The following is a 25,907-nucleotide window of genomic DNA, read 5'->3' on the forward strand; positions in this document are numbered from 1 at the left end:
CCAGCAGAGGGTGACACAGAACCTGCCCCTCAAAGTGTGTGTGTTCCTGTGCTGTGACCTTTGTCAGCAGATTGAAGTAACCCCCTCCAAGGCAGGTCACGCTTCAGTGACCAGTGGAGTAGGTGTGGGGTAGGCCTCCAGGCCTCTGCGGGGGTGGAGTGGTACGGTGAAACATTAACTTGCTTCACAGCCACAGAGCAGAGCGGCCTGGAGATCCCCTTGGCTCAGGCCGCAATCCTTCCAGCCTCAGCTCCTGGGTTCCCCACTTCTGACTGCAGCTCTAAGTTGTGGGTTTGACCAGAGATGGTCACTGACTGCCTAGAGCAGCACAGCATAGTGGAACAGCTTTCCTTGAAGTGCCTTGGTTGGTACCCCAAAATACTGAGGAAACGTCTCAGGCTCAGACTGTTTCAACCTCTGTGAGGCGGAAACACATTAACAATCAAACCTCCTGTCTGGCTACTCCCCCTCCCCCCTTGCTTCATTTAGTCACACACTTGGGCACTCACACCTCCTGCCCTGGTCACCCTGCTCTTGCCCCTCCTCCGATCCTGAGGGCGCACCTGGCTTTGATCTAGTCCGCTGCTCAGTTAAAGGGCTCTGCTGGGAACGGCCAGGGCTGTGTGTCCTCGGCTCCTCAGGAAGTCACAGAACACCGGTGGCTGGCATCCTCAAAGCAGCTTGGTGTGAGTGCTAGAAGTGTCAGCGTGGCGGGGTCCTACATGTGGGGAACTGGGGGCTCAGAAAGCCAACAAATGCCAGAGCCCTCCTGGAAGCTGAGTGGATTTCCAGGTGACCGTGTGCCAGAGGCCTGGTCCCTGGGGCTGGCCAGGGGAGGGAGAGGAGTGTGGGCCCTGCAGCCGTCTCTGCAGGCAGCTGTGGCTTCCCTGCCTTGCTGATGTGGCGCTGGATTTGGGGCAGGGGCCGGGGCTATCCTAGCAGTTGCCTGTCAGGCACTCAGTCTCACTGCCCCCTTCTAATCTAGAGAGCCTGCACCATGAAGAGGAGCGGCACTGCCCTGTCCTTCCTGCTGAGTGAGGTGAGCAGCATGCGGCAGGCCCGTGGGGGAGCCACGGCCTGAGGTCCCTGGTTAAAAGGGCTGGAACTGCCCCGAATGAGCTCACAGGGGAAACTCGGGTACAGCGAGGTTACCTGGGGTTCTGAGGGGCCACTGAGTCAAGCCCAAGACCAGAATGCAAGATAGTTTTCGTTCCTTTTAAAAATAATTTTTATTATTGTCTGGGTGTAGGGTTCGGCCTGAATGTATGTCTTCTGTGCTCCACTGTGTGCAGAGCCTGCTCAAGGCCAGGAGAGGGCATCAGAGCTCGGAAACGAGTTACAGATGGGGCTGTGCTTCTGGGAACAGAGTTTCGGTCCTCTGGAAGAGCCGCCAGTGCTCTAACCACTGAGCGAGCTATCTCTCCAGTTTTAGATTTATTTTGTGTCTGTGTGTGTGCATGCAATATTTTCTTTCAATGAGGCAGGGTCTCATGTAGCCCAGGCTAGCCTCTAACTTTCAATGTAACCAAACATGACCTTTACTTCCGGATGCCTGCTTTTCCACCCTCTGAGTGCTGCTGGGACCACAACCTGAAAGTCATGCCTGTTTTGTGTGGTGGTAGGGTGGAGCCCAGGCCTGGAGTCTGAAAGCTATGGCGGTCAGGAGGCAGATGCATGGAGGGCCGGAGGAGGGGGTGGCAATGGGGTGGGACCATGAGCCGGCGGCAGGATGGACTGCAGAGAAAGGAGAGAAGAGTGGGGCCTGTGTGAGAGGTGGGGACGGGCACACCCAGGCTGCAGCCAGCCTCTGAGGAAGAACTAGGAGGTGGTCAGGGGGCATAAGGCTTTCTGGGGACCTGGCCGCCCCAGCAAGGCTGACGGCTGGGCAGGTGCTGGCCAGTCTCTGGAGTTAGTTAAATCACCTATTAACTTTTGAGACAGCCTCTCACTGGCCTGGCTGGCCTTGAACTTGCTGTGTAGACCAGGCTGGCCTCAAGTTCACCAACACCCACCCGCTCTGCTTCCCTGAAAGATTAGAGAGACTCGTGCCACCATGCCCAGCTTTTTTCAAGGATGACATTTAGTTAGTGTGTGGTGGCGAGGTGCCATGTGTGAGCTGTGGAGGTCAGAGGACAATTTACCGGGGTGGCTCTCTCCTTTCTGTGTGGGTCCCAGGCATGGAAGTCAGGTCCTCGGGCCCTTGTTGGGCCCCTTTACCCACTGAGCCATCGCCACAGACCTCTGCTACCTTTATTTGATTAATTATACTTCACATATGTCCTTTATGTGTGCGTTCACATGCACATCTTATTGGTGTCTGCGGGTGTCTGGTCACAGTGCAGATCCAGAGCCCATGTTCTCCAGAACACTGCCACCCAAGGCCTTGTGCAGGCTTCGCCTGCTCATGTACCTCCTCGAAGATTTTTGGCGAATGAGTTCTCACTCATCTTAAGCACTGTTCAGTCTCGAGTCCTCACACTGACAGCCATCTCTCAGCCTCCAAACCACATCCCAAAGGTCTGCAGGTCTCTCTTGAGCCCTGCAAAACAGACGGCAACAAACTGTAAGCTAACAGTTATGGTGCCGATCACGCCCCTCCAAGGAGCATCGAAGGGGGTGTTGCTCAGGAGACAGAGGCAGGAGGATCTCTGAGTTCCAGGCCAGCCTGCTCTACAGAGCAAGATCCGGAACAGCCAACAGGGCTACACAGAGAAACCCTGTCTCAAGAGACCCAAAATAAAAATAAACCAATAAATAAAATAATATTTCTAAAATAAAGTACTGAACCTGAGTCCTGCCCCCTGAGTCAGGCCCTCTCCTAAGCTCCGCCCCAGACCCGCCCCTAAACTCCGTTCTTCAAGCCCCGCCCCAAGCTTTCCCCTGGCCCCGCCCCAGGCCCTCGGCTGAGAATGGGGAAGGCTGTCTGTCAAGGGTGGAAACAGGCCTCTGCGAAGCTCAGGAAAGACCTGAGAAGCCGCCCTCTGCACCTGCTGCACTGCTCCCCGGAAGGCGCCAATTTGTGCGGTCAGCACTGGACAGCTCCCCGAATTCGGTCCCGCCCACGGCCCATCCCAGGGCACTGTGTTCAAATCTCACAGCCTGTGATCACGAGTAAGGGACAGGTGGTAGTCCTAGCACCACAAAAGGAAAACAAAAAGTGTGGTTGACAAGATGGCTCAGCAGAGTTCAATCCCTGGGGCCCACAGGCTGGAAGGACAGCTGTCCTCGGACCTCTGCCTGTGGGCTGTGTGGCCTGTGTGTGCTCCTCCACGAACAAGTCGATTTAAAAATGCAACAAAACTATAAACCTTGCGGGGCCGCCATCGTCTCTACCCTGAGGGCTGGTGGGAATCTGTGAAGCTCAGGGTCCCCTGGTGGCATTCCTGCTTGCTCATGACTTCCTGCTGTCTCCCCAGCGAGTTCGGGAGCCAGCGGATTCTGGAGCGGCCCCTGCCAGCCCCCTAGGTGGGGGTGTGATCCGGAGACGTTTCTCGGGGACCCTGCTGCTGCCTCCACTGTCCAGCCGCCTCGGATCTTCTGGGGAGGCAGAGTCTGGTGCCCGTGTCGTTTTCACCATCGGATCTCGAGGGACAGAGAGAAGCCGGGGCTCAAGCAGGTGAGGACAGGGAGGAGGAGGGCCACGGGGACAGAATGTGAGTGCTGCTTGAGCTCGGCTGCGCTTGGAGTGTAGGTGGTAGGTAAACACCTACTGTGTGGCGGGAGAGGAGGCAGCCCTGCCGAGGCTGCCACGGAAGTCGGCAGCGTGAGGCAGGGGGGCCAGCGCTTAGCATGTGGACCAGAATAGGTCAGCGTTGGTCTGGACGGGCCCAGGGATGTAGGAGATGGACTACAGGCCTCAGCGCGTACAGTTGATGGGGTAACTTAACCACATTGGCTTTTTAAAAAAATAATTTTCATATTATTATTGTTATTGTGGCTTTTCAAGACAGGGTTTGTCTGTGTAGTCTTGGCTGTCCTGGACTCCCTCTGTAGATCAGGCTGGCCTCAAACTCACGAAGGTCCACCTGCCTCTGTCTCCCAAGTGCTTGGATTGAGGGTGTGTGCCACCATGCCCGGCTATACTGGCATTTTTAAAAGCTCTAAACTGGATGTGCATGATTGCTCAGGTCTGTATTATTAGCACTTAGGAGAGAGGCAGAAAACGGTGAGTTCCAGTCGGCCTGGCCCACAGAGAAAAAAAATCTGGGCTGTCAGGATGGCTTTGTGGATGAAGGAGCTTGCCGCCAGGCCTGACGGCCTGCCTGAGTCCAGTCCCAGGCCCCAGGTGGTGCAGGAAGAACCGACTCCCGTCCTTTGTCCTCTGAGTGACATAGGAACTATGCATGCACACGCGCCCTGCCCCATGCACACAATAAATAAATAAATGTCAGCTTTTTATTTAAAAACTTAAAACTCTAAGCCAAGCTTGGTGGCTCACGCCTTTAATCCCAGCACTTGGATTCCAGGCTCTAGGGACACACAGAAAATATCTGTCTAAAAACAAACAAACAAACAACGCCAAACAAGCAAAAACCTAAAACTCTGTCTTAGTCAGGGTTTCTGTTTCTGTGACAAAACTCCATGACCAAAAGCAAGTTGTCAGGAAAGGGTTCATTCAGATTGTGCTCTGCATCCATCAGTGAAGGAAGTCAGGCAGGAGCTCAAGCAGGGCAGGAACCTGGGGCAGGAGCTGCTGCAGAGGCCATGGAGGTGCTGCGTATGGGCTTGCTCCCCATGGCTTGCTCAGCCTGCTTTCTTAGAACCCAGCACCACCAGCCCGGGGGTGGCACCACCCACCAGAGGCTGGCCCTCGCCCACTGATCACTAATTCAGAAAATGCACTCCACGCTTGCCTGCAGCCTGATCCTAGGGAGTCTCTTACTGGACTGAAGCTTCCGTATTTCAAATAACTCCAGTTTGTGTGTCGAGCTGACACAGGCAGCACAGACCACTGCTGGGATATGGTTTGGCTGATAAAGCGATGTGTATTGTGTAGGAAGTCCCGAGTCCTGTCCCTAGCACCATAGAAACCAGATGTGGGGACACTTTGGGGGTGGAAGGAGGAGGATCAAGAGTTTAAGGTCTTCCTCACTTCAGGGCTTGTGGGTAAAACTGACAGTCAGGGCAAGATGGAAACAGACCCAGGAGGAAGCTCAGCAGAATCTGGGGGGCGGTGTCGGCGTGTGAATGGGCGCTCAGCTAGCATGGTGGACACCAACGAGGGTGGAAGTGTCAAGGTGGCTTTGATGGCTCTGTAGGTCACATGCAATAGCTGTCTGATCTTTGCAGTGAGCCCAAGAGGCAGAGGGACTGTGCTTAATCCTCCACTTTCCAAGGTAAAAGAGATGGGTTTGGGGCAACATCATTTAGCACCGTCAGCTTGGGATGCGGCGGACTGAGAGACAAAGTGGTGACTGAAGCCTTGAGGAGAGTTGGGGAGGTGGTATGTGCCTTCAGTCCCAGGACTGGAGAAGCAGAGGCAGGAGGAGGTCTGTGGGTTTGAGGCCAACCTCGTCTAGTCTATATAGTGAATTCCACGCTAGCCTGCGTTACAAAGGGAGACCCTCTGTTAGCTACTGCTCTGTTGCTGTGAAAGGGTGCCATGAACAGGGCAACTTGCAAAAGAAAGCATTTGCTGTGGGCCTTACAGTGCAGAGGGTGTGAAAGTCCATCATGGCAGGGTGCGCGGCAGGCACAGTGCTGAGCAGATGTCAGTCTGGTCCTCGAGCAGACAGATGGAGAAAGACTGGGATCCATCCCAGCGACACACCTCCAACAGAGCCACACCTCTTCATCCTTCCCAGGCAGTTCTCTCTGCTGGGGACCCAGCGTTCATGCCTGTCAGCGTTGGGGGGGGGGGGGCGTTTTTATCCAAACCACCACAGACCCTGTCTCAAGACCAAAATGAGGAGAGAGAGGAGAGAGAGAGTGGGGGAGCAGAGCTGTTCTCTGTCTTTCACCATGAGGGTCCCAGGGACCAAGCTCAGGGCTTCAGGCTTGGTGGCAAGGCCTGCACAGACTAAGCCTGGGACAGGGACCGTGCTGGGAAAGCTTCTAGAAGAGTTCCCGAGCCCTGCCCTCGCCAGTTCCCACCCAGCACGGCCCCCTCAGGGGACTCCACCAGGCCTGTGGCACGCACTGCCCTCCACTGCGCACGCAGCGCCGATGCTGTCCACACGCTTACGCTTCTGCTGATTAAGATGTCCTTGGAGCTCTCTGCCACTCTCCGGGGAATCCCCCGGGACGGGGGTGGCGAGTGGGAACCTGAGTTTTCTAGGGTGCGAAGGGAGGAGACAAGCTGGAGGTTTGGACAGGAATCGTGGTTGCAAGGTGGAGCCCGGGGTGCCTGGGGGCCGGTGATCTCATACGTTGCGCCAGGGGCTGAGGGAAGGCTCTAAAGAGCCGGGTGTGTGCAGTGGCTCTCGGAGCCCATGGGATGGGGGTGCTCTTCCAGGCCTCCGCACAGCAGGGACGCTAGAGAGAAGTGGCTGGCTCCCTGCTCTTCCTTGCCGTTAGGTACCTCTTGGAACCCCTTGGCCTACGACTTTGCGCGCACACGTCTGGGAGGGGATAGTCCCAGGTTCGCCGTCCTCTGGGACCCCTCCTCTGCCCGGCTAGGACTGGGCCTCTGGCTGTGCGGCAAGCCTGCCCTGTGTCACCAGGGGCCAGATCCTGATCTAGGCTTCTCCTCAGGTGCCGGAACGTCGGTGCCTGTGGGCCCAGCCTCAGGTCTGAGTCTTGCTACCTAACCCGCCTAGCTTCGGCACTGCGGAGAGGGGACCCCAGCCCCTCCCGGCGCCACCCGAGGTCTCCTTGCCCTTTTCTTGGCTTCGGGGGGCGACACATGGATACCCGGCTTGTCGGCCGCGCAGGGTCTCCCCGACCCCCGAAGCACCTGTGGAGGCAGCCACGGCGCCCCATCCGTATCCAGCGGTGCTTCCATTCGGACCCGGAGTGCAGCGAGCAGCCTGGGCTCCTGACGTCCCGGCGCTCCTGGCCCAGCTCCTTCCAAGGCTGGTAGGTGGCAGGGCGGGGCCTGGCTGAGAAGGCGGAGCCTGGGGCGGGGCCTGGCGGGAGCGGTGAGACACAAATGAGGAGGGGGCACTGTTCGCAAGGTGAGGGAAGCTGGCTAGCTACTTGAGGAAAGTGGGCGGAGCCTGAAGCCCGTGGCTGAGGCTTCTGTGGAGAGGGCGTAGTCGGGGGGGGGGGTGAGGCAGGTGTCACGCGAAGGAGCGACCTGTGGGACGTGGGAGAGAAGGCTCAGTGGTTAAGAGCACTGTCTGCTGGGCCAGAGGTTATGAATTCAATGAGATCTGGTGCCCTCTTCTGGCTTGTAGGTGTACATGCAGATAGAGCACTCATATACATAAAAACATTTAAAAAAACATAAATAAAAGAGGTAGGGTGGGCAGGGCCGGTGACTTACGCCTATAATCCCAGCACTTGGCGGAGATCGGAGGAGCGCTGTGAGTTATGAGTTCAAGGCCAGCTGGGTCTACAAAGCGAGGCCAACCTGGACGAGACGGAGCGGGGCGTAGGTGGGCGTGGTCTGCAGAGGCCGGTGGGAACATGGATGGAGAGGGGTAACATGGGTTGAGCATCATGATCTCTCAGGCGTTGGGACAGGGGCGGAGCCTGAGGTTGGCAGGCGGGGTCAGTGGTTAGGCTCTGAGATGAGCAGCTTACACGGGGCAGTGGAGTGTCCTGGCTCTGCAGCGGGGGCGGGGACGGCAGCCTGGAAGCGATGGTCTGTGAGGACTGGGTTTTCTTGGGGAGGGGTCTTGGTGAAGAGGCCTTGGTAGCAGGTGGCGTACGGATGTAAGGCACCTGCAGGCCGCAGTCTGAACAGCGTCCCCCTCAGGCTACAGCCTGATGCCAGTTTGTAGTCATCTGTGTCTCAGTTAGTCCTCACCCCATTTGCAAATCTCTCCTAGCATCTAAGTGGCCTAAGGAAGGACAGGGCCTCAGCCATGATGCTGGAAAGCAGTGTGCGCATGGCCTGCCACTTGCCCCAGCCCTGACGACCAAAGCCCAGGTCAGCTGTTGCACTTAAGGAGGTCAGGCGCGGTGGCTCAAGCGTTTAATCCCAGCACTCTGGAGACAGCGGCAAAGGTGGGGGATCTCAGTGAGCGGTGGCCAATCTAGGCTACACAGAGTTGTAGGGCAGCCTCGTCTACAGAGAGGGGAGATGGCTCAGCAGTGTGCTCTCTAGAGGATGTGAGCTCCTGGCAACCTGCTACCCACCCCGCAAATCTAACTTAAAAAGTATTAACAATATATTATGCAGGGCAGTGGTGGTGCACACCTCTGATCCCAGCACTCAGGAGGCAGAGGCAGGAGGATCTCGGAGTTTGAAGCCAGCCTGGTCTACAAAGTGAGTTTCAGGACAGGCAGGGCTACACAGAGAAACCCTGTCTCGAGGAGAAAAAAAAGAAAGAAAATTATAAAAAAGGAGGACATGGGGCTGGAGAGATGGCTCAGTGGTTAAGTGCTGACTGCTCTTTCAGAGGGCCTGAGTTCAATTCCCAGCAGCTCACAATTGTTTGTTCCAGTATCTGGCACTCACACGCAGACAGACCTGCAGGTGAAACATCAATGCAGGGAAAATAAAAATAAATTCTAGAGAAAAAAGGAGGACATGAGGCTGGGGCTGGTTGGTAGGTCATGCTCACAGCCCTGAGTGTCACCCACGAGTCAGGCCAGCACTGCGGAGCCAGAGGCAGGAGCCGCAGGTGCTCAGGGCCACCAGGAGCTGCTGGTTGGAGGCCAGCCTAGGCACGTGAAGCCATCTGAGAACAGGCGGGCTCCTGGCCTCTGACTGGAGCACGTGGGAGTGGGCAAGGGCAGAAGAGACCCCCCGGGTGAGGCAGGGTCCTGGGTGAGCCTGTCCTGGGAGGAGCCACAGGGGCCTTGGGTGGGTCTCAGGCAGCAAGCTCCCCAGCTGAAGAGCAGCCTAGGGGACCCTGAGCACATCAGTCCCCTCTCTCAGCCTTGAGGTACCCCATGGATCACCCATTGCCTCTAGAGAGCCTCAGCCCAGAGCACTGCATCTGCCTTCCCAGGTGACCCAAGCCCCACCCAGTGACTCATGATTTTCCATTTTCAAGAAAGAATAAACACATTTCCTTTGGGCCGCTCTGGTGGTGGGAGGGGAGGGCCACGTGGTTCATAAGCTTTGAGTGGCCGTGGGGGTGGGGGGGCCGGCTCCAGGAAGTCAAGCTCCTGGCTGGGGGACTGATGGTCTCTCTAGCTTGAGCCTCCTCACAGCAGGCTGTAGGTGGCATGGTGTAGGAAGATCAGGAGCTCTTGTTCAGAAAGCATTTATGAAGCACCTACTGTTTACCAGTGTGGGTTGAGAGCCTACAGGTGGAGTTGGCCCTGGGAAGTTCATGACTGAGTCCCAGGGTGAGAGTTAGGCTAGAAGCGGCAAGCTGGGTCCGGAGCATGATGTGAACCCAGCTGGGCAGACAGGCAGGTGTGCTCGGCGGGGGGAACAGGGGTCTCAGAGGCTTCTGAGTAGCCGGAGGGCAGGCAGGTGGGCCGGGAGGATCTCTGTAAGGGATCTGCAGTAAGGGTTAGGATCAAATGAGGCGGGCCTGGCCCTGCTCTAGTCTGACCCGTGGGCCTCAGGAGGCTGGAGCAGCCGGTGAGGCTCCGAGCACCTGGCGGAGGCAGGCTGCAGAGGCGTGGTTCAGGCTGAGGGCAGCTCTGCCCCTGCTCCTGCTCACCTCTGCAGCCTCCACTGTCTCTGCTCGTCTTCCCTGGGGACTTGGGTGAGTCATTTCTCTTCCCAGGACCTCATCAAAATGGACAGAACAGAGTTCAGTTTTCCTGATAAGAGGTCTCCTGATAAGAGGAGAGAGAATCCAAACAGAAAGAACTGAAGGCACTGGGTTGTCACGAGCACCAGAGCCTTCTGGGCACTCCCCGAAGTCACACAGCAATGTAGAGGCAGGTCAGGACAGGGCCGCCTGCAGCCCCCACTTCATTTCCATCCTTTACTAGCAGGGCTGTAGCTCAAGAGGGCCAGACCTTGAATGTTCAGTCAGCTCTGTGACCATTTCTCCATATTATAAGCCACAATAAAAAATGACTGTTGGAGCTATTAATGAAATACACATTTGACTGTGTGAATGAGATAGTCTTGGTACAGCCGCTGTGACAATGTCAGTGATAGGCTGGCTGTTGGGACTGCAGAGGGATGGAGAATTAGTTAATGACATGCAAGAGGCCCTGATATTGGAGTTCACTGGCCTGGGATCAGTTCAGCCAGCCATTCAGAGCTGTTTGTCGGGGAGACACAGCATCACTGCCGACCTCAGGCAAGGCCCGACCTCTCTGCTCCTGTCAGCATTTTGGCACTACACCAATAGCATGCTGTCTGTGCTTTTCTGTTTGCCATGGTTTTGAGGGTGGAGCTGAACCCCCCTGGGACCCAGTTTGTCTTTGGGGACCTGGGGTCATAGCGATCTTCCCTCAGGCCTGGAGGGATGTCAGGACTCCTTGGACCCTTGGCTGGGGGCCCCTCTCCTAGGGCAGATCCTGGCAGCCTCTACTCCCCGGGGAATAGCTATACTTAGGCTAGAAGGGGGGCCAAGACTAGAAGTGGGGCCTAGCGGCCACAGATGGTATTTTCATCTGGGGCTCAGTGAGGTTTTTCCCACCAGGTGTCAAGCTGGCAGCTAGTGCATTGTAGGGCCGTCACAGCTGAGCCTCCCCCACACAGGGAGAGACTGTGCGACCCTCCGAACCTCTGTGTTCTTGTGTGAGCAATGGACACAACTTCGTGCTAGCTGAACTCTATCTCTGCTGAGCTGAGCACCTTGTGTCCCCAGGGAGGCTGGAAACCAGGGGTCACTTTCTCAGGGCCACGCAGGGCAGGACTGCGCTGCCGCTATCCTCTGATGCCCCGTCTGTACATCTCAGCTCCAGGCACCGGGTCCTTTGCTGTGACCTGCTTGAGCCTCAGTTTTTGTCAGTTTTGTTGGATACGGGAGGGCACCCCAGCATTCCAGTGGAGCACCGGGCACCCTAGCATTCCAGTGGAGCACCTGGCATAGATTCTGTGAGGCCTCCCAGGCCCCTTTCCCGGACATCTGGAGCAGCCTGTGAGGACAGGCAGAAGGCTCTTGGGCGGATGTTTGTTGGGGAAGACACAGCCTCACTGTTGAGATGGTCCAGACATGGGGCCTGGGGAACGTCAGAGCGATCGGGTCACATGGGGACCTGGGGCTGTAGATGCGCTGCTACCGTGACTGGCACGGTTCCCCTGTTTCCCGCAGGCGACATAGTTTGTCATTCCAGGTCCAACCCTGAGAAGTCCTCACCCAGGAATGGACCTGAATGCCTGTGGGCGCTGCGGCCATTTCTGCGGGATCTCACTCCCTGTGAGGGGACATCCTTCTCTCCTCTCCCACACGGCTCTTTGAGACAGGGTCCGTCTCTCTCCGAAGTCCGGGTGCCCTTGAATTACAGGCAATCCTCCTGCCGCTGCCTCCCGAGCATGGAATGGCAGGTGTGTCCGACCATACCAGGACTCCTCTTACTCTGAGGCAAATTACCGCTCAGACACCCACACCAGCCCCTGAGCCAGGGCTTGGCGGTGTACACCTATCTTTCCAGCACTCAGTAGGCTGAGGCAGGAGGATTGCCACGAGTTCACAGTCAGCCTGGGCTCCAGAGCGAGCTCAAAGCCAACTTGAGCTACCTGAGACCCTGTCTTTAAACAACAACAACAACAACAAAAAGGCAAATGAGTATATAAGTAAAAACAGAGTTAGATCGCGGGTCTGCTGTGCCTCGGTTTCCCCCCCCCCCCCCCCCCCCCCGCGCCTGGGTGGGAGCCGCACAGCTCTGGGCGGGGCCTGGCCCTCCGCTCTGTCCTCGGCTCCGCCCCGAGCATCTAAAGGTCCCTGCTTCTTCCGTCTGGCCTCGGCCTGACCATGCAGAGCCCCGCGGCGCCTGGCTCCCCCCGGGGGTCCCCGCGGGGCTCCCCCGCGCTCTTCAGGAAGCTGTTGGTGAACCAGGGCATCCGCCTGCAGCGCCGCTTCACGGTGGCCCACCCGCTGTGGTGAGAGGCGGGGCCGGCGCAGGGGGCTGGGGGCCGCGGCAGCCGCCCCTCGCAGACCGTCCGTCCGTCCGTCTCTGCGTCTGTCCCCTCCGCTCACCGCCCCGCGCACGCCGAGGGGCCAGCCTGCTGTGCGCCGGTCCCGGTGCGGCCGCGCAGCCTGCACATCCGTCCCGACCCTGCGGGCCGAGGGCGCGCGGAGGCAGGCGCTGCTTGGCGGCCACGCGGGACGCTCAGCCGGGGGCTTGGGAGGCAGGGGTGGAGTTTCCAGGTTCCGTCCCTGGTTCGAATCCCGGCCTGTGCTAAGGACGAGCGCCCTCACGGGCAGAGCGTGGGCGCACTGTGACCACCCGCGCGTTCACGTTGTGGGGACCGCGCGGGGGCTGGGGGTAGCCCCCAAGGCTGGCGGTCCCGCGGCCACTGAGCGTCAGGTGGGAGGCACGGCGATCCTTGGGAGGCCGGTCCTGTTCTGGACGGCCTCATCAGGGCCGCAGCTCACCGCGGCCCCAGGGTGTGAAGGGAGCGCGCCGCCCAGATGCGAGCCTGAGGAAGGCCGCCAGGCCCTCAGCCGTTTGGACCTGAGCGCCGGTCCGAGGTCTAGCTTGGGCTCGGTGCCTCAGTTTACCGTCTGGCCCACGCGTCGTTCCCACAGCCAGGACACAAACCTCGCCCGGTGCTATTCGCGTCATGGAACGGCAGCCGGGCTCCGCCAACCCCGGCTAAGTTTAGAGCAGAAAGAAAGCAGCGTTCGCGACCCCAAGGAACCGTCAGCCAGCTTTTAACCCTCCGCACCCGAGGGCGGGCTTCGAACCCAGCACCGGGCAGTTGCTCCTGCCTCGGTTTTTCCAGTTGTTCCCAGGTGGGAGAAGGAAGGGGTCGCCACCCGAAGGTCTTGGGATGGCGAGTTTGTGGAGAGCACTAGGACTCCAGGGCGGTGCTGGGCCTGGGGACAGAAAGGCAAACAAACCCCGCCCACGTGACGTCACAAAATAGTGAGCCCCTGAGGGAATCTGGCGGAAGGGAACGAGCGCAGCCGAGCTCGCCCGAGTGAGGGGGACCGAGAATGCACGAACCCACCCGAACTCATCCCAGCCTCGTCGGAAACAACCAAATCAAACCGAGCGCACCCCACCCCACAGGCCCGAACCAGGGCAGGGCGCAACGGACGGCCGCGTGAGCGCACCTCGGGCCCGCGAGGGCCTCCAAGCCGAGAGCGTCCCGCCTTGCCCAAGGTCGCCGCCCCCCTCCCGCGCCCGCCGCCTGCCCTCACGCCGCCTCTTCTTAGAAACTTTATTTCGTTGTGCGAATGTGCTCGCGCAGGTGCCGGGAACCGGACCCTCTCCGCAGCGCCCCAAGGAGAGGCGCGAAGACCCGCCCCGGGGGCGTGGCTGTCGGCACAGGCGTGGCCGGGTCCTGCTGGTGGGCGTGGTCCGATCATGTGGGTGGGCGTGGTCCGGCCATGCGGTGGGCGGGCCCGGCGGGTGGGCGGGGCTGGATGGGCCGAGGCCGTCGTGGGTCGGCTGGGACTGCTTCGGTCGCCTGGGCCAGCTGCCCACGATTCCGCGGGACGCGCGGGAGGGGGCGGGCTCCACGGACACCCGACAGACAGACGGACACACAACCTCTGCTCTGAGGCAGCCTCTCTGTTCCTGCCTTCAGCTTCGACCTGGAAAATGGCCTCCGGAGCGGCAGGGCTCCCCTGGACCCTCAGCCGGGGCCCGGTCTCGGCCGCGCCCTCCAGGCCCCTGCCCAGCACGGCCAGCGGCGCGAGTCCTTCCTGTACCGCTCGGACAGCGACCACGAGTCTCCCAAGGCTGTGTCCCGGACTTCCTCGGCGGCCAGCGACCTGTGAGCCCCTTCCTCCTTTAGTGGGGTTTTGGAGTTGAAGCAGGAGTTTCCCAAAGCATTACTTTGTTAATGTACAGTTTGTAGCAGACACTTGGCCTTAGGCCAGGTTGGGGACAGAGTGGCCTATCCACCTGGGAACACTAAGGCCAATTAGTAGCAACTGAACAAATACTTTTATTCGAGCTCCCTAGTTTCTGTGATGAAAAGGGAAACATTTCTGTCCTGGCTGTGCTAAGACCCCTACTGTCCTTAGGACCCAGTTTCCCCGCTTTAGTTATGGATAACGTGGGGGATTGGTGGGAGAGGCTGGGGTTTGCTCGGGGAGAGCCAGAACCAGAAGGCCCGGAGCAGGCGGCTTGCCAAAGCCGGCAGATGTCCTTAGTGACGCCCTGTCCTGCAGACACGGAGAAGACATGATTGTCACGCCCTTCGCCCAGGTGGGTGTACCTCGCCTCCCCCGAGCACGCAGGGGGTCCTGGCCTCCTCCTACAGCTGAGCACCGCCTTTGCCACAGGTCCTGGCCAGTCTCAGGACGGTCCGCAGCAACGTGGCCGCCCTTACGCTTGGCCCGGGCAGCGCAGCCAGGTACAGAGGGGGCAGGGGCTGACAGCGTGGGGTGCGCGGGTGGGAGAGGAAGTAGGGGTACGGGAGGGAAGAGAGTGGGAGAGGAGGACCAGCCGGGTGGCGCCCTCATGGCCCTGTCCGCAGGCAGGCGCTCCTAGGGACCCCTCCGGGCAGCAGCCAGCCCGGCGCCCCCGCAGGTACGCACTCCCACTCCGAGGGCCTGTGCGGGAGCCCTCCCACCCTGCCCGTGGGCTGGAAACGGGCGGTCCCTGCCAGCCTGCCCTTGCGTTCACAGTTCCCCTCCTCCCGCCCACCGTACTGACTGGGGAGGGCCGCGGGCCTGCCTGGGGTCGCGCCCAGTAGCCCCGGGCTGGGGTGGAGGTGCGGGGCCGGGGCGGCGCAGACGGCCCCTGGGAGGTCGCCCCCTGACCCGCCCGGCCCCCAGAGGACGCCGGGCTGCGGCTGGCGCGGGAGACGCTGGAGGAGCTGGACTGGTGCCTGGAGCAGCTGGAGACGCTGCAGACGCGGCGCTCGGTGGGCGAGATGGCGTCCAGCAAGGTGCGCCCCGCGCCCGCGCCCTGCCCTCCGCGGCCTCCGCCGGCCCCCGCTCATCTCCTCCCGGCCCACAGTTCAGGCGCATGCTCAGTCGCGAGCTGACACACCTGTCGGAAAGCGGCCGCTCAGGAAACCAGGTGTCCGAGTACATCGCGCGAACCTTCCTCGGTGAGCACCCCGAGCCGCCCGCGGTCCCCCCGTGGGGACACCGAGGTCTTGCCCTGCACAGGCTGGAGGAGAGGGCATGACATATGAGGTTTTGAAGCAGCGGTAGGAGTTTGCCAGCTAAAACACGGGGAACACGTGTGCCCGTCACACAGCAAAGGCTGCGGATGGCGGGAGGGGACCCCGTGACAAACCGCGTAGGTAGAGCCTGAGTGACCGGCCCCTGCAGCCCAGCAGGCCGAGGTGGAGCCTCCGGGGCCGCCCAGGGAGGACGCCCCGCCCGAGTCCCGGATCACCGGGCTGCGCGCGCCCGGCCCCGCCGGCGTCCCCGCAGCCGCCGTGCCTCGCTTCGGGGTCCAGACAGACCAGGAGGGGCAGCTGGCCAAGGTGGGTCAGGGCCCCAAGCTGTGCTCGGGCGGGGGCGCGGGCGCCGCGAGCTGCAGCCCCGCGCTGCTGTCGCCGTAGGAGCTCGAGGACACCAACAAGTGGGGACTCGACGTGTTCAAAGTGGCCGAGCTGAGCGGGAACCGGCCCCTCACAGCCATCATATTCAGCGTCCTCCAGGTGCCCCCCGCCTTGGTTTGGGGTGTCCTGTCCCAGCGGGTCCCTGAGCCGTCTAGGGGCGCTCACAGGGCGGCAGCGCCAGGAGGACGGGCCGCTGGGGGGTGGCCGGGAGCGCGGGAGCGGGCCAGCCGGAGCCCCGGGGCCAGGCCTGACCGCGCCCGGGACGCGCCAGGAGCGGCACCTGCTCGAGACGTTCCGGATCCCCGCGGACACGCTGCTGAGGTTCCTGCTCACGCTGGAGGGGCACTACCACGCCGACGTGGCCTACCACAACAGCCTGCACGCGGCCGACGTGGCGCAGTCCGCGCACGTGCTGCTGGCCACACCCGCTCTGCAGGTGCCGCGCCCAACCTGGGGGGGGGGGCGCCCCTCCCTGACCCCTGCCCTGACCCCCGCCCTGACCCCCCGGCCCGGCGCAGGCGGTGTTCACGGACCTGGAGGTGCTGGCGGCTCTGTTTGCGTGCGCCATCCACGATGTGGACCACCCCGGGGTCTCCAACCAGTTCCTCATCAACACCCGTGAGTGCTGTGGCCGCAGGCCTCCCTGGCACGCCCGGGCGGCTCTCTGTAGAGGGGCTTTAGAGTTTGGGCACCCCGCAGGCCTAGGAGTGGCCAGGGGCGCCCTCCCGGCGGCCTCTGGGTGCCGTGGGGTCTCGAGGCCCCGCTCTCCCCGCAGACTCGGAGCTGGCGCTGATGTACAATGACATGTCGGTGCTGGAGAACCATCACCTGGCCGTGGGCTTCAAGCTCCTGCAGGCGGAGAACTGCGACATCTTCCGGAACCTCAGCGCCAAGCAGAGACTGAGTCTGCGCAGGATGGTCATCGACATGGTGACGCCACTAGAGGGCCTGCGAGGCCCTTCTTCTCTAAGCGGGGGATACTGAGGCACGGAGGGTCCCAGGGGTGCAGCCTGCGGCTTCCTGTCCCGCAGGTGCTGGCCACAGACATGTCCAAGCACATGAGCCTCCTGGCCGACCTCAAGACCATGGTGGAGACCAAGAAGGTGACGAGCCTTGGCGTCCTGCTCCTGGACAACTACTCGGACCGCATCCAGGTGCGCGGTGGCCCCAGCCTCGGTGTCCCGCTGCGGCTTCCCGAGGCAGTCTCGCTCTGTGGCCTAGGCTGCCGGGAAGCGGCCATCCCCCTGCCTCAGAGGCTCCCACCACACCGCTCCGGGCCAGGAGGACAGCCTGTGAACCCACGCCCGCAGGTCCTCCAGAGCCTGGTGCACTGCGCGGACCTCAGCAACCCCGCCAAGCCCCTGCCGCTCTACCGCCGGTGGACCGAGCGCATCATGGCGGAGCTCTTCCGCCAGGGCGACCGCGAGCGCGCCGCGGGCCTGGACGTCAGCCCCATGTGCGACAAGCACACGGCTTCGGTGGAGAAGTCCCAGGTGCGGGCGCGGCGGGCTGGGCCGGGCCTGGGCCCACTGTGGCGCGGGGCCTTAACTGTCCTTCTTTTCGTTTTTTGGGTTTTTCTGTTTTGTTTTGGTTATGAGACAGGGTTTCAAAAACAGAGTTCAGGCTGCTCTGGAACTGACTCTGTAGACCAGGCTGGCCTCATCCTCCCGGAGATCAGCCTCTCTCTGCTGCCCAAGTGCTGGGATTGAAGGCAAGGGGCGCCACCGTCGGAGTAGGCAGATTTTTGTTCTTGTTTTGAAGGTCTCGTTTTGTCACCTGGCTGGCCTTGAACCCCCTCCCCAGAGCAGCCTGTCTCCGTCTTCTGACTGTTAGGCCAGGAGGAGTTTTTTCCGAGAGGGTTTGAATAGGACTTGAGAAAGGAGCATCCAGGCAGCGGACACCTCCCGGCCAGCTGGGGCGCCGGGCGGATTCCAGGCTTCACTGAGACTCCTTTGCCCCACTCCCCCTCAGGTGGGATTCATCGACTACATCGCCCACCCGCTGTGGGAGACGTGGGCTGACCTGGTGCACCCCGACGCCCAGGAGCTGCTGTACACCTTGGAAGACAACAGGGAATGGTATCAGAGGAGGGTTCCCCGCAGCCCGGCGCTTGCCGTGGGCCCAGGCAGCCTCCAATCTGAGCTGACCCTGGAGGAGGAGCAGGAGGAGCAGGAGGAGCAGGAGCACTCAGCACCCAACAGGGACTCCTCAGAGTCAACCAGCACTTAACTCCTGTCCTCCAAGGCTAGCCCAGAGCCCAGGGTGTGCCCTGTCCTGGCATGGACTGTTAGGTCAGAGCCAGGCCCTCTGGGCACCTGTGAGCATTGGGGACTTCTCTTTCCACCAGTCAAAGTGGACAGCTGAGCTCAGGCTCGGGGTCCACTCTGACCACAGGCTTGGTTGGAATGGCACGGTAGGGGGAGGGGCGAGGTGGCTGGATTGGCACCTCCTGCTGCCTGCCTGTCCTCCTGAGGATGGACTCACCTTCCGCCTGCGAACAGCTATGGCACCGGGCTCTTTCTGTGTTTGTTTGTTTGGTTGTTTTCTTTTTGGTGCTGAAGATGAAAGCCTGGATTCCCACAGCACCTACCACACTCTGTATCCTGCCTTAAGAGAGCCTGTCCTGAGGCCCAGAGGGCCCCTTTTGTGGAGTGCAGATGGACCACCTGCTGAAGTTTGAAGATTCTTCTGCAGAGACGCCAGTGACCTCCTAGAAGACCCCTGCAGGCCCCAGTATCCCCACAGGCTGCCCACATGCTTTACAAAACAATACTGGTGGGGGACCAACGTGGTTTCCCAGAGAAAGGCAGTGCCAGACAGTTGTGCAGTAAAACCCTGACAAGATACGGCTCAAACCACCCCTAGACGGCAGCGGTGTGCTCTCCAGGGGGTCCCCAGACTCACTCAGGGGGGTGGGCGGGGAGTGAGGCCACAGGCTGGTCCAGGCTAAGCAGCACGGACAGAAGTGGAAAGGAAAGAGCGCCAGGCCTGGTGGTACAGACCTTTAATCTCAGCACACAGGAGGCAGAAGCAGGAGGATCTCTGAGTTCAAGGCCAGCCTGGTCTACAGAGCGAGTTCCAGGACAGTCAGAGCTACATGGAGACCCTGTCTGAAAAATCCAAAATGATCAATAAATAAGTAAATAAATAAATAAGAAAGAGGGGCTAGGGACGTGCTCTGGTGGAGCTTTCCCTGCAGTCCTCTGGGGAAGGGCTGGCGTGGGCTCTGGTCACACGTGCACAGCTTTGAGCTCACTTCTAGCATGGCAAAAACAGACTAACCCTTGCCATCCTCATTCACTTGTGGGGAGACTGAGACCTGAACTGTCTGGTGCCTTCTCACAGCTTCTGGGCAGAGTGGGTGCTGGCTCCTAGTGCTGCCAGGCAGCGTGCCTGCTTCCCTGCCCACAGGGTCTCAGGGTCTCAAGTCCTGAGGTGGGGCTTTCTGTGCAGCCGGGATGACACTAGTGTTTTTTCTTGCTTTCGCCTTCCAAGCGCTTGGCTGAGGTGACAGGCGTGCGTCATGTGCCTCTCCTCCCCTGTTCCCTCTGGGCCTGTAACCCTGCCTCCCACCACAGTCTCCAAAGAGCCAGGAGGCGCAGGGTGGCAGGCCACTTCCTCTGTAAATATTATGATTCCAGCTGTTCCTTCCCCGGAGCCACAAAAAGCCATCTGGGGTCACACACTGGAACGTTTCCTTCTTCCTTCCAGATGTTTTGAGTGGTGACTCTCAGAGATTTCCTGTTAAACACTGTGGGAAACTTTGGAAGTCATACACATTTATAAAGAAAATAAACCTTTCAGCCAGCAAGATGGCTCAACGGCACTTGTTGCTAAGCCTAGGACTCTCGTGGTAGCAGGGAAGACTGACTCCCCAGCTTGTCCTCTGACACCCCATACCCCACACAAATAAATGAGAATGATTTTAAAAAGATGTGGCAGATACTCGTGCTGTTTCCCTCAGTTCCTGCTCTTCTGTCTGTGGGTTTGTTTTCCTAGGCCCTTAACACACATTTAGGTTTTTTGAAATAGTCTCTGTGTGGCTCTGGCTGTCTTCCGTATGTAGACCAGGCTGGCTTCGAACTCAGAGATCTCCACGTGCTGCTGGGATTAAAAGTGACGAGCTGACACTTCTCTTGCCTCAGCCTTCCACGTACCCCTTGCCACCAACTGAGCTCCAAGCACTGTACTCACAGCCACAGCCCAGCGGTGGAGGCGGATGGCCCTTGCCTGACCATATCCCTTAGGCATGAACAGAACCCAGGTTAGGGGCGCACCAGGCTTCTCCTGCACTCTCTTCCCTCAAGCCCGGGTTCCACCAGAGTGGCCGGGAGCTGGTGGCATAAGACCGTGAGGGTCGCTTCTCTGTACCCCCATCCAGTGCGCGCTCCCTGGTGCGGGCGGGAGAGCGGAAAACTGGCGCCCGGGAACGGGCAGAGCTCGCGCAGCTCGCAGGCTTCTGGCGGGGGTGGCATCCAGGCGACAAGTTATTCTGGTCCCTCCTCGCCTCCGCAGCTGGTGAGGCGGTCTATAAACCAGGCCAGGCCGCTTCCCCGGCACTGCTTCCTGCGGGGATGCAGGCGCTGGGGTCCCACCCGGGGCGCCCCGGCAGGAACAAAGGACAGCCTGGGAGTCCCACCTTGGCTGGCAGATTTCCAGGCATGTGTTGTGCTGCAGCACGGAAGTCTGCATTTCTGCACCCAGCTTCCCGGGACACAGGGTCGCCTGGCCCCAGGGACCACACCGTGAAGGGCTTGCGGGGTCTGCTCTCAAACCTTCTCCCCCTCTTGGGTCTTTCGCTGCAGTTTTGGAAGACTTGGGGTCAGGACACTTCGGAGTCTTAAGTGCGCAGGAAGCAAGGGATTCTTTGGGTACTCGTCCAATCCTTTCTTTTCCCTTATTTCTTTGAGACAGGGTTTTATGTGGATCAAGCTGGTGTCGAGACGCCCCGTAGCTGGGGATGACCTTGCACTTCTGTTCCCCCTGCTTTCCTCCTCTTGCCGGAATGAGTGGGCAGGAGGCCGGGTTCTAATCCAGGGCTTCGTGCTGCTATGCAGGTCCCCCAGCAAACCAAGACAATATATATTCTCAGCACGTTAAAAAAGACAGTTCTTTCTCTCTCTTTTGGAAGAGGGTTTCTCTGCAGACCAGGTGGCCTCTAACTCAGAGACCTGCCCTCCCCTGGTCCTGAGCACGGCGATGAAGGGAGTGCCACCACCGGCTGACTTCCCTGATTGTTTCTAAGAGTCCTGCCTCGGGTGTGTGTGTGCATGCCCAGGGCCCAGAGCCAGCTCTCCAGCCTCCTTAGTCCAGCTGCTTTTGTTTTATTTTGTTGTTGTTTTTAATCCGGAGAGGGTCTTAGATAGCCCAGGTTGGCCCAGAACTCATTTTGTAGGCAAGGATGACCCCTTCCTAACATGTCAAGCATGAAGGTGAAAGAAATTTATAGTACTCCTTGCTTGGTAGTGCTCTCTTGACCCTATTCTTATTACAGCCCGGAAACCTGAGTGTAGGGCCGGTCCTCCACAGCTCTGCCCTAAGTCCCCTTGCTCCCTGTGTGTTTGTTTGTTTGTTTGTAACTCCTCCTCCTGTCTCTGTTTGTTTTTGAGACAAGGTTTGGCTGTAGCCCTGGCTGTCCTGGAACTCTCTGTATGGACCAGGCTGGCTTTGAATTCACAGAGGTCCGCCTCTATCTGCCTTCCAAGTGCTGGGATTAAAAACTATTTTTGCTGGGCGCAGTGGCGCAAGTCTGTAATCCTGGTGCTCTGGGAGGCAGAGGCAGGAGGATCTCTGTGAGTTCGAGGCCAGCCTGGTTTACAAAGCAAGTCTAGGACAGCCAACGCTACACAGAGAAACCGTTTCTCAACAAACAAAAAACAAACAAAAACACTTTCCATTAATGGGTCTTTTGAGCCCTAAAATGTAGTAAGTGGAGTGTAAGCCTGTCATCCCAACACTTGTGAGGTGCAGGCGGGAGAATCAGTAGTTCAAAATCAGCCTCTGATACTTGAGAAATTCGAGGCCAGCCTGCCACATGAGATCCTTTCTCAAAACAAAACCCAAGCTCCTGGTTGCTGTCCGGAACGGTATGGCACGTTCCTAAACCAGAGCTAGTTATTGCTACTGCAAGTTCTGAGCCTGGGCTGGTTCCTGGCCTCAGCCTCTTCCCACTTCAAAGACCTAGCAGCCCCGCTGGGCCGCACAGAGCGTATGCGAGTGCTAATTGGATGTAGAATCTGTCACACGAGAGCCCCAGCCAATGAAACCTTCCTGCTTCCCCAGGGCTCCACCAACCGTGCCTCTCCAGGACCCGCCCCTCCGGGCCGACGCAGGCCAATGGGGCTCCGCAGCTGCAGTGCGGCTCCGCCCTCTATCGTCACAGCCTCGTTTGCATAGAAAGTCCCGCCCCCAGATTTGCAGGACGTCAGCGAGGACTGCAGGGGCCCGAGCCTCCGCCGCCGCCGCCTGCAGCCCCGCAGCCGCTCCTGGGGCCCGGTCGCCAGCGCCGTCAGCAGCGTCGCCGCCGCCAGCGCTGTCTCAGCTCGGAACCGGCAAGGTGAGCGCAGCCCAGGGCCGCGCACCGCAGAGCCCGCTTGATTGACAGGCGCGGGGGCGGGGGGAGGGCGACTCCGGTGTAGAGGTAGTGGGATTCGCATTTGACGTTCCTCGTCCCGCACCCCACACCCTTCACCATTAACCCGGCTGCTGGGGCCCGGGCTCTGCGACAAAGGGGGAGGGGAAGGCCTGGCTTGCGGGAGGCTTGTGCGTGCTCGTTCTCGTGGGTGAACACGCGTGTGCGCGCCCGCTGGGCAGGGATAGGCTCGCGTGACCTGAGGACGCGCCCCATGCACGCTCGTGGAACCTTGTGCGTGCATGGTGCGCGTGCCGTGGGTCCGAGTTCAGGTGTGCGCTCACACGCGTGTGGAGCCATGCTCGTGCTAGGGGTGTCCTGGGCGATGGCCAGGTGCGCACGCGGACACTGGCTGCTGCAGTCGTGATGGGTGCAGGGAGCTGTGCGTTCGCATGGGCTTGCACACACCACGCGTGTTTGCGTGTTTCTCCTTCTCCCACTCTTTTGCGTCCAGGGCAGGGGCTTGGGTCTGCCCACCCTGGATGCCTTGGTGCATGTACATGCGCGCGCGCGAGGGATTTTGTGCACATGAACCTGTGTTTGTCACGTGACGCAGCTATGCCTGGGCCCAAGTTCTTCCAGGAGAGGAATAAGGATAGGGAAGAACTGGGGATCCGAGCGTGCTCGTGCTCCCTCGTGGGTCTCTAGGGTAATGAAGACGGATGAGAAGGTGGCGCTGGCCTCATCCTTCAGGATGCAAGGGGGTCTGGCTTGCCAGGGCGCTTCAGGGGTGTCCCCTTCACAGCCTCCTTGAAACCTTGGGCCTGTCAAGGTCACAGCCCTGTCTGTGCTGGGGGCCCATGTGACATTGGGGTCCTGGTAGAACGAGGGTGCTCCCCACCTGCCCATCCTGTGTGGTCCTGCTGCACCCCTCAGGCCCTCTGTGCCCCGCCCCTGCAGATGGCCTCAGCCACAGACTCGCGCTATGGGCAGAAGGAGTCCTCCGACCAGAACTTCGACTACATGTTCAAGATCCTGATCATTGGGAACAGCAGCGTGGGTAAAACCTCCTTCCTCTTCCGCTACGCAGACGACTCCTTCACACCAGCCTTTGTCAGCACCGTCGGCATAGACTTCAAGGTCAAAACCATCTACCGCAACGACAAGAGGATCAAGCTGCAGATATGGGTTTGTGGGGCCTGAGGGGAGTCTTCCAGCACCTGTTGTGTAAGGGGTGGGGCTCAGGCACCCCGATGTTCTCAAGGCCCACACTGTGTGAAAAGAAAGCTGGAGGCTGGGGATGCCCAAGCTCCGATCTTGCTTCCACCATCGCCAGGAAGACAGGCTTCCCATCAAGGGTTAATTATGAATACTTTGACTTTTTTTGGGGGGAGGGGAGTTTGAGACTGGATCTTTCTATATGGCCCTGGCTGTCCTGGAACTCTGTCCAGGCTGGGCTGGAACACCGAGATCCTGCAGAGGGTCTGTGGCTGTTAAACACTGCCTCTGTCGGCATTAAAGGTGTGTGCCGCAGCCACCCACCACACACCTTGAGTCCCCTGTTTTCTCGATAATCCTGTGAGTCCCCACTTCTGGCACAGGGTGTGGCACAGGGCATTTAGGCAGTGCCCAGTATATGTGCGTTGAGTAAATGGTTTTGCAGCGACCACCCAGACCGCTTCCCCTGGCCCTCTGTCCCTGAGCTTCAAAGGGGCTGCTTGGACAACCCTTGAACACACTGCCTCAGAGGGCTGCTGGGAGCTCCTGACACCCTGACTTTCCCCAGGACACAGCAGGGCAAGAGCGGTACCGCACCATCACTACAGCCTATTACCGGGGCGCCATGGGCTTCATCCTCATGTATGACATCACCAACGAGGAGTCCTTCAATGCAGTGCAGGACTGGTGAGCAGCCACTCGCTCAGGCAACGAGAGAGTCTCAGATCTTTGTGGCTCAGTCGGTGGGGTCCTCCTAGCTCAGTTGGGAGAGTGCCGGCCTGGCCCAGACAAAGCCTTGACTTCATCTCCGGCACATTCAAAACACAAAGAGCAGGAGTTGGGTGGGACAGGCTAGATGGGCTGTGTCTAAGGCTTGGGGCTGTGGAAGAAACGCAAAGTGACCAGCAAGCTAGACCAGGGCTTGTCTACCTTAGTATTTAAATGCTCTGTCCACCCAGGCACTGGTAGGTCAGGGCTGTGGTCCCAAGTACTCGGGAAGCAGAGCTAATTTGTGTGAGATGGCGCCTGGCCAAGCGCCTGCCTATGGTGAGAGCCTGGATTCCGGCCGCAGGGCTACCAACTAATTACTCAAGTCCCAGCACTCAGTGGACACAGACACCATCCCAGCATTTGCGAGGCTGAGGCAGGAGGGTGGATAGGCCTGAAGAAAGGGAGTTCTCTTTCAAGGGCTAGACCCAGGGACTTGGGGAGAGGTCTGGTCCTCCAACTTCCTCCTCAGCCTCTTGCTGTCTCCCGCAGGTCGACTCAGATTAAAACTTACTCATGGGACAATGCCCAGGTGCTCCTGGTGGGGAACAAGTGCGATATGGAGGATGAGCGAGTGGTGTCGTCAGAGCGCGGCCGGCAGCTGGCCGACCACCTGGGTGAGTACCGCACGGCGGCCCTCGTCAGGCTGACCAGGAGCCCTGACAGCCAGCAGCCACGCGGGCCCTGAGGAACTTAGAGCTGTCTGAACTAGAAGAGAAGGCTGGGTGCAGTGGGCACCACAGGCTGGGGTGGAAGGAGGGGCGGTATAGCCAGCCTCTCAGGGCACACCGAAGTCTGTGCAGTCAGTAGAGCACCATCGCCCTCTAGCGGAAATGTGGCCATGTGCTGAGCTGCCGAGAGGGCGTGTGACCCTGAGGGAGGGAGGCGCCGCCCTGGGCGTCTCAGGGAAAGGAACTGCGGAGCCGGGCAGGGTGGCGGGCGGAGGGGGTGTCTCCGCACGGGGAGTGACCCGCACAGCTCCTCCATCCACCCCCAGGCTTTGAGTTCTTCGAGGCCAGCGCCAAGGACAACATCAATGTCAAGCAGACCTTCGAGCGCCTGGTGGACGTGATCTGCGAGAAGATGTCGGAGTCGCTGGACACTGCCGACCCGGCGGTCACGGGCGCCAAGCAGGGCCCGCAGCTCAGCGACCAGCAGGCACCTCCTCACCAGGACTGCGCCTGCTGAGCCCCCACCCCGGCAGGGGCGCCTCTCCCACCCCTTCCCCCTATTTCTTATCATAGCTATTTATTTATTTATTGGGGAGGTGCCCACCCTCTACATGCCCCACCCGCTCTGCTGTGGTGTCGTGGTCACCGCTCCTTTTACCCCCCCAGTTTTGTTTTCGTAAACCACCCCATCCACGTTGTCAGATGTGAAGGGACCAGATGTCACTCTGCAGCAGGCTGGTGGGCCGATGGGAGGTGGTGGCACCTGCCAGCTCTGAGGCCAGAGACTGCCCGTGAGCCGCTGGGTGGGCAGGCTGGCGCCCTGCCCGGGGCTGCTGCCGGACGCTCTCTTCGGGGTAGATGGGATGTGGGGATCTATTCACTACCTTGGGTTACCCCCAACCTGTTCTGACGTCGTGTCAAACGTGCCCCCACTTCCCTAGAACTTACGAATACTACACAGTTCAATAAAGCAAACGGACCTTGCTGACCCCTGCCAGCCCCTGCAGCTGCCCCA

General features: G+C 59.8%; 2 protein-coding genes across 14 annotated transcripts; both read left to right on the top strand.

Moving 5' to 3' along the window:
• The first annotated feature begins 536 nt into the window (after positions 1-536).
• Pde4c (phosphodiesterase 4C) lies at positions 537-19,596 on the top strand. 13 transcript variants are annotated; one of them, XM_021638012.2, is made up of 17 exons: positions 537-686; positions 986-1,039; positions 3,417-3,616; positions 13,727-13,915; positions 14,316-14,352; positions 14,430-14,500; positions 14,624-14,676; positions 14,925-15,037; positions 15,109-15,202; positions 15,429-15,586; positions 15,665-15,763; positions 15,936-16,100; positions 16,183-16,282; positions 16,440-16,594; positions 16,696-16,818; positions 16,975-17,157; positions 17,636-19,596. In XM_021638012.2, exons 2-17 carry the CDS (start codon positions 998-1,000, stop codon positions 17,891-17,893), a joined length of 2,040 nt encoding a protein of 679 aa, XP_021493687.1. In that variant the 5' UTR covers positions 537-686; positions 986-997; the 3' UTR covers positions 17,894-19,596. The 13 variants fall into 13 exon arrangements, with proteins under 13 accessions (XP_021493687.1, XP_060237944.1, XP_060237950.1 ...); XM_060381961.1 differs by having other exon boundaries at positions 14,316-14,500; positions 14,628-14,676; positions 15,936-16,096; XM_060381967.1 differs by lacking the exon at positions 14,624-14,676 and having other exon boundaries at positions 15,936-16,096.
• Positions 19,597-22,065: 2,469 nt separating this feature from the next.
• Positions 22,066-25,880, top strand: Rab3a (RAB3A, member RAS oncogene family). Its single transcript, XM_021638031.2, has 5 exons — positions 22,066-22,220; positions 23,196-23,423; positions 24,022-24,140; positions 24,714-24,838; positions 25,219-25,880. The coding sequence occupies exons 2-5, from the start codon at positions 23,196-23,198 to the stop codon at positions 25,407-25,409; spliced, it is 663 nt and encodes a 220-aa protein (XP_021493706.1). The 5' UTR covers positions 22,066-22,220; the 3' UTR covers positions 25,410-25,880.
• Positions 25,881-25,907: the final 27 nt, after the last annotated feature.

Source organism: Meriones unguiculatus, chromosome 4, assembly GCF_030254825.1.
Source record: "Meriones unguiculatus strain TT.TT164.6M chromosome 4, Bangor_MerUng_6.1, whole genome shotgun sequence".
Taxonomy (NCBI): Eukaryota; Metazoa; Chordata; class Mammalia; order Rodentia; family Muridae; genus Meriones; species Meriones unguiculatus.

Bases quoted from the DNA above. Each gene is read 5' to 3' on its own strand.
- Pde4c (XM_060381961.1), top strand. From the start codon at position 998: ATGAAGAGGAGCGGCACTGCCCTGTCCTTCCTGCTGAGTGAG. The intron at 15,038-15,108 runs GTGCGCCCCGCG...CCCGGCCCACAG, and splicing joins GCGAGATGGCGTCCAGCAAG to TTCAGGCGCATGCTCAGTCG. The intron at 17,158-17,635 runs GTGCGGGCGCGG...ACTCCCCCTCAG, and splicing joins CTTCGGTGGAGAAGTCCCAG to GTGGGATTCATCGACTACAT.
- Rab3a (XM_021638031.2), top strand. From the start codon at position 23,196: ATGGCCTCAGCCACAGACTCGCGCTATGGGCAGAAGGAGTCCTCCGAC. The intron at 23,424-24,021 runs GTTTGTGGGGCC...GACTTTCCCCAG, and splicing joins GGATCAAGCTGCAGATATGG to GACACAGCAGGGCAAGAGCG. The intron at 24,839-25,218 runs GTGAGTACCGCA...ATCCACCCCCAG, and splicing joins GCAGCTGGCCGACCACCTGG to GCTTTGAGTTCTTCGAGGCC.